Source organism: Choloepus didactylus, chromosome 6 (genome assembly GCF_015220235.1).
Source record: "Choloepus didactylus isolate mChoDid1 chromosome 6, mChoDid1.pri, whole genome shotgun sequence".
Taxonomy (NCBI): domain Eukaryota; kingdom Metazoa; phylum Chordata; class Mammalia; order Pilosa; family Megalonychidae; genus Choloepus; species Choloepus didactylus.
The window spans coordinates 35,845,266-35,858,285 of NC_051312.1; the positions used below are offsets into that span (position 1 = coordinate 35,845,266).

A 13,020-nucleotide genomic window follows, 5' to 3' on the forward strand; every position below is an offset into this window, starting at 1 on the left:
TCTCTTGATCCAATCCAGGATTATGTGTTGCATTTGTCATGTCTCTTTAATCTCATATTTCGAACATCCCTCAATTTAGACTTTTCTGATATTACTTCTTGATTAGATTCAGGTTATGTGTTTTTGGCAGGAATACCACATAATGGCTGTGTTGTCCTCAGTGCATCATATGAGGACGCACATAATGTGAAACTGTCTTATTGATGGTGATATTAACAATAAAATGTTAATAAATCTATTAAAAAAAAACCTAAGTTTGCACATTAAAAACACATTTCTAAATAATTCATAAGTCAAATAAATCATAATGTACATAAAAAATATTAGTAGTGACTAACAATTGGGGTGCAACACTTGTGGGATGCAGCCAAAGAGATAATCCAAAAAAACAAATTTAGAGCCTTATGTAAGAACAGAAAAAATACTGAACATTAATTAAAGTTATATCCAGCTTGTGAAATAAGAACAATAACAGAATAAACCCCAATGAAAGTAGGAGAACATAAAAGAAAAGGGAAGAGAGGATTAACAAAACTAAAAGTTGGTTCTTTGAAAAAACTAATAAAATAGACCAACTTCTGGCAAAGTGTTAAAAGAAAAGGGAGAAGACAAATAATATTAGGAAGGGAAATATAAGTACATATCCAGCAGAGCTTTAAAAAATAAGAAAATAATTTTGAAAAAATATAATAGGCAAATGCTTAGAATTTTTTTTCAAAATTGACTCAAGGAAAAGTAGAAATCCTGAATGGTTTTATTACCATTAAAGAAATGTATTAGTAGTTAAAAAGTTCCCACAAATAAATACTAGGGTCCAATGGTTTTCCAAACTTCAAAGGAACAGATCATTCCAATCTTAAAAATGTCTTCCAAAAAAAGGAAAGTAAGACAGCACTCCCCAACACTCAGTGAAGTTATAATCTTGGTAACAAAATCAGACAAGGAAAGTATGAGAAAGATTTAGTAAGCCAAATTTCATAAATACAGATGCAAAAATTCAAAATACTAGCAAACTGAATTCAGTAGTGTGTAAAGATAATGCAACATGAGCAAGAATGTAGAAGTTACTTAATACTAGAAAGTCATCACTAAACTAAAGATCTCTGAAACATGCATCCTCAGGAAATGAGTAGCACCTAGTATGTACTCCAATATGTACAGCCACACTGGACTCCATTCCATATTGTTCTCAGGCTGTGCCAGATATGCTTTCTCCTTGGGCTCTTTGCTCTAGCTGTCTCTCTGCCTGAAATGCCCTTCCCTCAGATAGCTGACAGGTCACTCCTCAATACTGTTCAAACATCACCTCTCACCAAGGCTAACTTGCACACCTTATTTAAAATTGCAATCCTCCGGTTCCCATTCAACATACATTCATTCACTCACCATTCTTCTTACCCTGTTTCATTTTTTTTTTTCCCATAGCACCTACTGGCACTTATACGTTACTTCTTTTGTTCATTATCTGTCTTCCTCCCTCACCACCCCCACTGCCCCTACCCAGCTCAAATGTAAGCTCTGTAGAGGCAACAGTTTTTGTCTGCTCTGCTCAGAAGAGTAACTGGCCCATGGTCAGAACTCAATAAATGCACAGAACAGTACGTCTGGAAACTTTTTTAACATGGAAGACAAACCTCCCAATATCCTTTTAGGATTACCATTTGGATTATCCATTTTGCTTGCTTTTCAGTGATGCATATAAAAGGAGAGTGGACAACATTATAATACAACATTTATTACTAAAAACTTTTTTAAAATCTAATGTTTGTGTTCATGCTAGTTATCACAATGACATATTGTATTTCTAGATTTCTCCATCTACATCTCAATAGAAAGAATTACATTTCCACAAGGAAACGTCAATTCTGCCCATATTTGTTTTGCATCATGGAATGAGTGACATAAATTTGCTCATCTAAAAACTTAGAATGTCACAAAGTAGTGTCCTTAAATTTTTTTTTTTTACTAAATTTGTTTCCAATATATTTTTTTAAAAAGCTTTGAGAATTTGTTTTGACAAATTCTATAACTATAGAGCAAAGGAACAGAATACAAGACCAACTAAATTTCAGATGATCTTTGGTGTCAACACAGCTAGGAAATTATGGTACTACTTAAGCTTGTTTTACTTCTCTTCCACATGGAATCCGCACCATTTGTATTGGTGTTGGCATCCATGTTCATGCCACATACAGTTCAGTTCTATTTCAATGTAATAAATATCAAATGAGAACTCAGAATTCACTGCTTTAGGTCAGGACCACATTTCAGGAAACAAAGACCAATAACATCATGTTTAGTACTTTATTTATTCCACATGCACGTGGGACTGGCACAAAGGCAAATCAGAACGGCACACACCATTATGTGTGTAGGACAATGCCTCTCATCTCTTGTTCCCCTCATGCTGTTCATTGAAAGGAAGAGGAAAGAAACAATAATTAAAATCCAGCTTTCAATGTTGTGAAGTAAGCTAATTCTACATATAAAATCAATACTATCTTCTACTCTACTTTCTTTGGGTTTAAACCTTATCCAGCACATGTCAGAACATAAAATCAAGTCAACATAAAGTCTAAAAATTATACTTCAATATTTTGAAGACTTGAAGTATATTGGTTTCTTTTATGGTACAATTTTTTCATATGCCTGGAAAAGTACATTTTCACGACATCATCTTCATCTTTTAGAGTCAAATACAGATACTTGTCAAGTTGTAGGACTCAACACCTTATAGCTCATAAGCTTTCAAATTGCTAAAGGGTTTTCTAGCCAGAATAGAAGTATTTCCTAACTGGATAAACAAAAGCAAAGTATTTTGTATCCTCACAAACCAATCCCTCCCCTATCTACCATCTCTCCACCAAAAACAACCACCACAATCAACCAACCAACCAATGTGCAAAAGCAGATAAAATACTGCCAAGATCATTGCGTTGTCACTATTTCTACAACAAAATGAGAGGGAAAAAAAGGCAATGTGTTTTTCATAAAGCTAAATTTATTCAATTTAAATGGGCTATCCTTTATTCTGTGATTGTTCTTCCTACTTTTTGGGTGCTAAAATGTCTTTTCTTTTACATAATTATGCTGATAACAGATGGCAATTTCCTTTTTTCTGTTTCTGTTTTATGTCCTTAGCTAGCAAAATTAAAAGCTAGAAACACTTTAAATCTCTCGATTTTTAAAATGTAATTTTATTTTATTTTTGCAAATTTACTGGTCCTGAAAACTCAAGAGCATGGGATCCACATTCGGTAAAGGCCGATCTACCATGTTACATGTTTCATAATCTTGAATTATTTCTTGGTGATTTCCCCGTAAAAGTTATGTAGCAGAATAAAAGTAAGTCTTAATTATTTTAGGTCAGTGTAAATATGGCCTTAATTTCAAGCACCAAAGAAATACATTTTCAATTATTACCTTTTATTGTAACTAATTACGTCAGTACCTATCGGGTACCTATTTTAAAACTGTTAACACCAATTCTATGATATGTTATAGTAGTTAGTGCCTGTTTACACAGATGTGAGCATTATCGGTGCAGGGCAGAAACAAAGAGGGGTTCAGGAAAGCCACTTTCCTGGGTCAGGGTTTCAGCAGCACTGTACATGGCTGCTGATTTACTATGCATTTTGGCCTATTATCTTCATAAATCATGCCATATGGTTTAAGTATTTAGATAAACTGAGAAGAAATATACATTAGAGGAAAGCATATTTTAGTGGGCTTCATGTGTCAAAAACAATTCCATATATTTCATAAATTATTTTTATGCCACTAGCTACCTTTGAGAAAGAATAGTTTCATGTAATATGCAATCTGGAATATACTTTTGGAAAACCTTATGGAGAGCTATGTAAATTCCAATGTGTCTCCCCATAAAGTGAATCAACTAATCGCAATTCTCTCACTGTTAAAAACAAAAAAGAGCAGAAGGCCATTACTTTTTAAAGTATGTTTCAGAGAAAATACAAGAATAATGATCATTATCTGGCATTCTGTTCCAGATGAAATGGTTGCGTTTTATGTCTGACTCTATGATTCTGTGATTTGTTATAATTGTGTCACTCCCTGTTAAGCTATTCTTGCTACTATTAATTCTACATTCATTTGATATGAAAATTTGTATTAAACCTTAAAATAACCCAAGGGAGTATCCCAAATATATGTCAGGAACTCCTAAAAAGCAAATCCCGCTTTCTTCCCAATTCTGACAACATTTAGTCATGTTAATAACTATTAAAATGACAACTGAAGATTGAGCAGACGGGCAGGTGCCTTGCAGTGTACAAGCGTAAGCTGAGGCACCTGGCCAACTTCCTCAGTGCAGCTATCAATGCTTAATTCTTCTTGTGTTTTTTCAGATAGCGAGCCCGCAGGGACTTGGTAAAAAACATCATCATTTTCAAGCAAATCCAGTTAGGCAGGAGTGAGATTATGGAGGCCTAAGGAGAGAAAAAAGGGGAGATATGACAATTACAGCCTACAATTTGGGCTAAATTGAAGCATAGGATCTTATGTTTTACCATACTGTCATTTTATTTATAGGTAGATTTTGAAGTTCTCTGGTATACAGTTTAAAATAAAACAGGCATGCTTTGTTAGTATGTCTAGATGATATATATATATATACTAATATATTACAAACTACTTGGTGACTCAGTGGGAAAGAAAACTCAAACAAGACAGTACTGATATGGGACTTAAAAATGTACCTACCGTAAGAGAATGCACCAGATATCCACTGGTTCGGGACTGCAAGCCGACTGTTTTAATAGCGGACTTCACAAATGTCTCTGAGGAGGGCTTATCCAAAGTTGGCTTTTGGATTTTGGCCAGTTTCGTAGCTACCAAGAATGGCAGGACACTCTAGAAAGGCAACACCCCCCCACATCTGTCAGTGATTAGGAAGGCCACAAACTCAGAATTTACAGTGATGCTCAAGTGCTCTTATTGGTAGGAGCATTCTGATGAAATCTAAAGTTTGCATCTTTAGAGAGAAAGAAAACAACCATCCAGAGCCAGCCTTGGTGGAATCCAGGATAGCATAAAACAAATGGCAATAAATCATTGGTCATAAAACAGAATTTGACACTAGGCAAAGTATTAAAAATAAAGACAGGACAAATATTATACGATCTCACTTATATGAGATAATTAAAATAAGCAAATTCATAGAGTCAGAAACTCAAAGACAGGTTACCGGGGATAGAGAGTTAACGCTTAATTGGTACAGAGTTTCCATTTGGAGTGATGAACAGTTTTGGTAATGGTGGTGGTGGCAGCACAACCTTGTGAATGTAATTAACACCACTGAATTGTATACCTGAATGTGGTTAAAATGGGAAATTTCAGATTGTTTATATGTTACCATATTAAAATTTTTTTAAAACCATAGAACTGTACAACAGAAACAGTAAACCCTAAAGTAAACTAGGGACTGCAGTTAATATTACAATAATCTTGTTTCACTGATTGTAACAAAAGTACCACACTAATGCAAAGCGTTAGTAATAGGGAAAATGGTGTGCACGGGGGTGGGGCGCAGAGGGGCAATATAGCAACTTTTACTTTCTGCCTGATTTTTCTACAAACCCACAACTTCTCTAATTAAAAAACAAACAGAAATACACCTTTTTTGAACTTTTAAAAGGAAGGCATTAAACAGAAATCTAGAGAACAGAATGATTCAGGGTGGGTATCCTTTCTACCCTGACTAAACTGAACAATTTTAAGGAATAACCTAATAAGGGATTTCTGACATTTTATCCCCCTAAGAGATCATTCTAATTTTCTCTGTAATCCAATGGTTAATTTAGCTTGTTCTACCAGCTTGGTCCCTCTGAACAGACTTCATTTTCTCTGCCTTGGGCTACCACTTTTCTTCCCTAGCTTCTTCCCATTCTGCTTTTGGAGTTTTATAAACATTTCTATTGATAAGAGAGGACTAACTCCCTTTCTGTGGAAAAACAACGTGGGCAACTAAGAGACACCTTATAGGACTGGTATGAGATGACAAATTTGAATGTTACCTTTTAGAAGCACTTAACTCATGTTAGGTTCTTTTTTGCTTATGCTTGCCACATTTGGGGGATGTGACTCAATACAGAATATATGGAAACTTTATCACAGTAAGTCATGATACAAGAAGTTCCTTTTATAGCTTGAAATAGCCTGGACACGGTAGCCCACCAATAAATGAATGTATTCTGTTTATTTCATACATGTAAAAGGAATAAGTATAAATTATAGCGATGCTTCCATTAATGAAGAGGACCTGTTCCAACACATGGTGGTCAAAATAAAAAACTTCATTACTAGAGATAGACATAAAATCAAGATGTGTTCCAGACTATAGATTTCCTTCCTGCTGAGACACTGAAGAAATGTTCCCATGTCTCTTTATACCTGGATATGGGGAGACCGTTAATTAGCAGTATTTTTCCCACTCCCAAGTATGAGTCAAGGAACACAATCCATCATCTTTAATGGGCTGAAACTTCAGCCTTCCTGTTAAGAATCAAGAACCCAAGGCCTAACGACTCTCATTCTTCATCTTTCTCAGGACCTACAGCCACAAACCCACATGAAGTAAACTAACTTCCCCAAGTACTTCAAGATGACTTTCATTTTTTGAGAATTTGCGTATTGGAACTGTCACTATACATTTATCTCTCACTATATAAGCAAAACTGTTTTGCTAAAACTTTAAAACCGTTTTGCTATAAGGATACAGTATATGAGAATACAGAGGCCAGAGAGATACCTCAGTCTAACACAAAGTACAAAATGCAGAGCTCAACTGGGCAAGTAAACAAAAGTTTGTTCACCAAGCCCAGCTGAATAGCAAATAAAGCACAACAGTGGTCTCAGATAATGGAAAATCATAAACAAACCATCTCACATTCCTATGTGTCCTCAGGTTTCTTTGTTACAAAAAAAGTGGAGAATATATAATTATTCCTGTACATAGATCACAAGCCTACCAAGGGAATTGTACTAAGTTTTGAACTTCTTGAAAAAGAGATGGTGTGAGAATTACAATTATAATTATCTTTACCTTCCAAATTTATTTCCTTCCTCCCTCCCTCCCTCCTTCCCTTCCTTTCTTCCTTGGCAATAAATTGCACTATATTGATCTTGTACAATTACATTGCACCGCCCAACTCAACCACTTGATGGTGCCCCAGCTTAACTCATCATTCAGCTAAACCTTCCAGATAGTCTAGAGAATCCCTGGCTCTGGGGGTGGGGACAAAGATATACAACCAGGAATTGGAAGTAGAATTTACTTTTTTCCAACTAAGAAATGTAAATTCTCTTCTGGAAAGGGTATTTATTTATTTCCACAGAGGTTTAAAATCAAGGCTGACAAGAGGACTAGTGAAGGATGGGAAGGATTCAGAGGTGAAGTAACTTTTGAGTGAAGTATTAAATGAGGTGGGAGAATTCGCCAGGTAAACAAATAAGGAAAGAACATTTTGTCTAATGGGAACAGCAGGAGCAAAGAAAAGGGGACAAAAAGAGCATGATATCTTCAGGGAACTGCAAGTAGTTCAATATGCAGAAATGTATGAAGCAGTGGCAGGAGGGAGGCTGAAACAGAAAACTGTTCGTCACCAATGGATGGCATAAATTTCTAGAACACAAGCTCCATGAAGACATGGTCTTACTACTATATTCACAGTTCTTAGAACAGTATCTGGCACTTAGTAGGGATTCAGTGATCATCCACTGAATGGATGAACAAAAGAACACTTCATTATGGACAGCACTGAAGCACAATATTAGGGATCACTTTTCACTGCTGCAGTCCAGAAAATTAATTACACCAGAAGTAATATGAGAGTTGAAGGCAAATTTTTAGATATTCTGAAGCTTAAGCAAGATCCCCTATCCAAAAAGAAAAGAAAAGAAAAGAAAAGAAAAGAAAAAAGGGCAAGTTTATAGGTCTAGCTACTTGCTAAGACTTAAAAAAGAAATATTTCAAGTTATGTAAAAGTAAAGAAATATCCTATATGCCAAAATATCATTTATATACATCCTTAAAGAGTTAAACAAAAACTTGACAAAAAATAATTAACACATTTTTTTTTTCTGATTACGGAGGAAAGCACTATAGGGAACAAATAAAGATCTCAAATTTTAAAATGATCAGAACAACTCACAACAATGCTTTGGAAAAACTTGGTTGCAAATGAAATTTTCATATACTGCCCTCTTTCCCTCCCCACCCCCCCACCCCCAATTTGCATGGTAAGGAATTCTAGATACTGTGTCTAATCTGTCTTTTATAAGTATTAAACTCACCAATATGACGGCACACATTCTTAATGCACCTATGAGGCATTTTAGGGAATCTTTACTTCCTTGTATCTGTGTATTCATCTTCCTTTTCAGGATCTGATATCCCCCAGAAAATCTGAATAATTATACACACATATCCTACCTTTAGAGTTTGTATTCTTTTACTTGCAGACCATGAAATGAGCTTTACCACAAAAGGGCCTTTGATAGAAACCCTTGAACTTTCTAGAATCGTTCTGATGGTGCAGCGATCTGGCTGTATAGCAATGAGCAAAGGCCAGGTGGTAACATTAGGTATAAGCCTTAGCACCTAAGGCCAAGATGAAGGAGGCCAAAATGTTGTGCTCGGCACAAAGAAAATCCTGGATAAATTATTGGTTGGTTTATATTTCTACAAATGAGCTAGCTCCAAACATGTGGAGTTTGTATGTTAACAATCAAGGAGTGAAAGGAATAACATGTAATCTTACAGAAAGCATTCATTTAACAACAAATATTTCCTGAGCGCCTACTAGGACAACGTTTTAGGCACCGGGGATAAATTGTGAACAAAAACAGAGTCCCTTATTTTACAGAGCTTACATTTTAGCAGGGGGACATAGGCTATATACAAATGATCAAAAATGTTTACAAGATTGACAAGTGATGATAATAAGAAAGAAAGAAAACCCAGGTGAAGGGCAGAGGTGGAGGCTATTCCTGAGTTGGGTTGATCAACAAAGTCCTCTCTGATATGGTGACTTGTAAGCAAAGATCTATATGAAGGAAGGGAGCTATTCAAGAGGATATCCAGGTAAAGAGCCTTTTAGACAGAGGGATCAGCAAGAGCAAAGGCCCCAGGGTGGGAGTGTGCTCAGTGTATCTCAGGAAGAGCAAGGAGGCCAGTGTGGCTGGAGTGTCTTGGGTTGGGATGGGAGAAGCAGAAGTAGTAGGACATGCAGTCAGAGAAGTAGGAGGCAGGCCAGATAACATAAAATGTTTGAAATCAAAATATTGTGGACCATGGTGAGAACTTATGATTTTACTCTGAAAGAGATAAGAAGCCATGGGAGCATTTTTAGCACAGGAGCAAAATTACCTGGATTTTGATTTAAAGAGACCACTCTGGCTGCTCCGAGCAGGCTGGAGGGGCTAAAAAGCAAGGATGGGAATAGGGAGATCAGATAGGAGGACACTGCATAAAGTCCGGGGCAAGAAATAACGGTGGCTCAGATTAGAGTGGCAGCAGTAGAGGTTATGAGAAGTGGTTTATTATCTGTCTTCCTCCCACTGAGTGTAAATTCTACCACAGCAGGGACCCTGTCTCTCTCTTTCACTATGGTATCCCCAGTTGCCAGAATAATAGCACCTTTTTTTAAATATTTTTTTTCTCAGAGAAGTTGGTTTATGGAAAAATCACATAGAAAACACAGAGTTCCCATATACCCCCCATATTATTAGCAACTTGCATTACTGTGGTATCCTTGTTAAAGTTAATGAAAGAATATTATAATAAAAGTATTATTAACTATAGTCCATAGTTTACATAGTTTCAGGTAGTATCTTAGTATTTCTTGGCTAAAGAAATTTGGAAAACTGTATCTCCTTCTAGTTTTGTACTTACTAACCCCTCTTGTTGTAGTGTGTTTAAATATCCATTTTCTCTATCTGTGGTTCCCTGAAGACAGGGACTATGCCTTACTCCCCTTCGTTTCCCCACTACCTAGCCAAGGAACTGGTAAAGAGCAGACACTTGCTATTTGATAAACTGAACCAATCTTAGGCAAATATTCCTGCTTGTAAAATGAGACTAGGTTAACATCTATCTCGAATGAGATAATAAAATAGGTGAAAATATGGTTCATATTTATTTCTAATAAAACAGATGTTCATAAATACAAATTTCTTTGCTTTTTCATACTTATATATCATTTCACAGTTTTCAGTGTTTTTATATATGTTCTATCATTTGGATCATTGCAATTCTAAGAGGTGAACAGAGCAAATATTATCCTCATTTGCCAGAAGGGGAAAATTTAGGCTTCAAAGTCATGACAAAGCTTCTTACAGAACAAAAAGATTGGTCTTCTAACTCAAAACTGAGTGTCTTTTTCTCACTGCTCTAAGTACCCCAATGACAGATGTGGTCTGCATAAAACCACAGCCTGGATTAAGGAAGCTGTGACCATGCTTTAGCTATGACTCCTTGCTCTGAAGCAACTAAATATTCAAGTAGGGCTGCACAAATTCTGTAGCATTAGAATTATTGTCATAAGGAAGGTTTGTGAAGAATCATCAATGGATGCTAAATCTAGGGAAAAATTACAAGGAGTAAGGTATTTGTGTGGTCTTAAAGTGTCTCCCATGCTTAGTAGTGCAAGGGAAAAAAAGAGTAACTATAGGGTGGAAAAATCAGAAAACACCTTGACTAGAGAGTCAAAATCAATAAGGACGAGGGGGCAGGTGGACATTTTGTGTTTCTGGGTGTGGTGCCTGGAGAAGTATACAGCATGAGGTACATAATATTTTGGTGAGGAAAGCATAACTTGAATCTAACCATAAGGAAACATCAGATAAACCCCAAATGAGGAATGTGAGGAAAGCATAACTTGAATCTAACCATAAGGAAACATCAGATAAACCCCAAATGAGGAATGTTCAATTAAAAAGTAGGGGAGGAGTACTGTACTCTTCAAAAATATCAATGTCACAAAAGACAAAGAAAGGCTGTGAAAACAATCCAATTAAAGGAGACTAAAGAGACCTGACAACCAAATGTAATACCTCATCCAAGCCTGCATTCAATTTTAGGGTCAAAAATTGGAATATAGATGGTAGATTAGATAAAAATACTGTAACAATGTTAAACCTAAAATTGGTAACTGTGCTGTGGTTATATAAGAGAACATCTTTATTCTTAGGAAATATACACTAAAGTATTTTGAGGTAATGGACCATCATGTATGCATTGATAAATCGGGTAAAATGTTAACAATAAGTGAATCTGAGTAAAGAATATTGCGTTCTTTGTATTAATCTTATTTTTGTAACTTTTCTGCAGATTTGGAATTATTTCCAAATAAAAAGTTAAGAAAAGAAAGAAAGGGGAAAAAAGGCAGCGGCTTGTAGAAGTTTTGCAGAATAAGAGTTCAAGATGCATAGTCTAGGAAGGCAGCTATTTCATACTTACTCGGCATCAGTGGCTGGTCAGTGTAGGGCACAGAGAAAGAGCCCAGTACTAGGACCCACTACCTAGCCCATCAGATTCTGAATGGGTTATTATAAGGCAATCTTGAGAACAAATCATCCTCACCAACTGTGCATACTTTTGTTAAGGCTTACTTGAGAATGCACTTCTTATCTTCTATTCAAAAGCAATACAGAGAGAAAGGGCCAGAGATTCAGGCCCAGGTATATAATGAGGTGTAAGAGAGCAGAAGGAAATGAGCAACTAAATGTGCCAAGGGGCTGAGAGCAGATTTCCCAGGGGAGGTGAACTATGGCCTGAGCCTTCAAAGATGGATAGGGGGTCATAAGGGTAAGGTACCAATGGGTGGGAAGAGCTGTGGAGAGTAGACTGGGAGGGGAGCAGGGGAGAGGACATGGTGACAGAGGAACCCAGTCATGGGCACCCAGAAGGTAGAGCATGTCTGGAAACCACAATGTCCAGTCTGGCCTGAACACAGGGTGGGATGATGGAGTGGCCTGAGATGAGCTGGCTTTGCGGAGTTTGAATTTAAATCCTAAACCTTACAGGCAACCACTGGAGGACTAAGAAAGAAAGCGATATTATCTGATTTGCAAGAGCACCCAGGAAACAGTATGTGGGATTGAGTGGAAGAAGGTGAGAGCAGATGATAAATATCCCCAAAGCAAAAAATGTGCCGACATAAAACAACACCAAAGAAAAACCAATAATTTTTAAATCTGAGCTTCATTTAGACAAGATTTTTCTGCCCCTTTGACCACAATCAGTGAGAATCTCTTTCTAGTCTACTTCAGGATTCTGGCATGTGTTCACACAGAAACGACAACTGTACTTTCCCTCACAAACACCTGAGTTTCTATTTTCACCCCAAATTCATTCTAAGTTTAAATCTTGAGTGGATTCAAATGAAGACAGTGATTAATGAAATTATATAATTTATAATTCATTATCAGGGAAAAGTAAAAGGGAAAAGTAAAAGTTTATCAAAGTAAAATATTTTAGAAGGCAAAGGTTAATGTGTGTTTTTAGTAGCTTCTAGTCGCGCCAGATTAATAGGCAGTCTTGTCTATTAACAGAATTTTAAAAACTGCTCATCTATGTTCACAAGGCCCAACATTAACCTCATGTCATTTAAACACTTGCAGCTTCTTGTCACACTGCCTACAGGTCACCCATCAATGGGGCATTTGGATTCCTGCCTAGTCACAGTAGGTATTTAAAAATTATTAAATTAATAGCTTGATTATAAAAGATTCATCAGAATGAGAAAATGGCACAACACTGTATGGCAGGTGAGTACTTTAGCAGTTTCCTTGTTACCAAATCTACAGAGCAGATTCTATTAACTAGCTAACCAGCATTAAAATGACTAGTGTCAAGGAAGGGGGAAAGAGGAATATGGTAATTCAGTATAAAATTTAGGATTCTGGAGAATCCTGTCCTCAATGAGCTCTAAGCCTGGGAAGCCACAAATCAGAGTAACGTCAAGTGACCACGACTTCTCAGAGTCAAGCAGGCTGAAC

At 36.5% G+C, this 13,020-nt stretch overlaps 1 protein-coding gene across 2 annotated transcripts in view; it reads right to left on the reverse strand.

Moving 5' to 3' along the window:
- Positions 1 to 594: 594 nt before the first annotated feature.
- HSD17B12 (hydroxysteroid 17-beta dehydrogenase 12) overlaps positions 595 to 13,020 on the reverse strand; it is a 169,942-nt gene continuing 157,516 nt past the window's right edge. Inside the window, exons 10-12 of one of the 2 annotated variants that reach the window (XM_037838721.1) lie at positions 4,723 to 4,872; positions 4,312 to 4,448; positions 595 to 2,407 (exon numbers count right to left, since the gene is read on the reverse strand). In XM_037838721.1, the coding sequence (XP_037694649.1) occupies positions 4,344 to 4,448; positions 4,723 to 4,872 (255 nt within the window). In that variant the 3' untranslated portion in view covers positions 595 to 2,407; positions 4,312 to 4,343. Of the gene's footprint in view, positions 4,449 to 4,722; positions 4,873 to 13,020 lie in introns of both variants that reach the window. The other variant, XM_037838722.1, reaches the window with a different exon arrangement.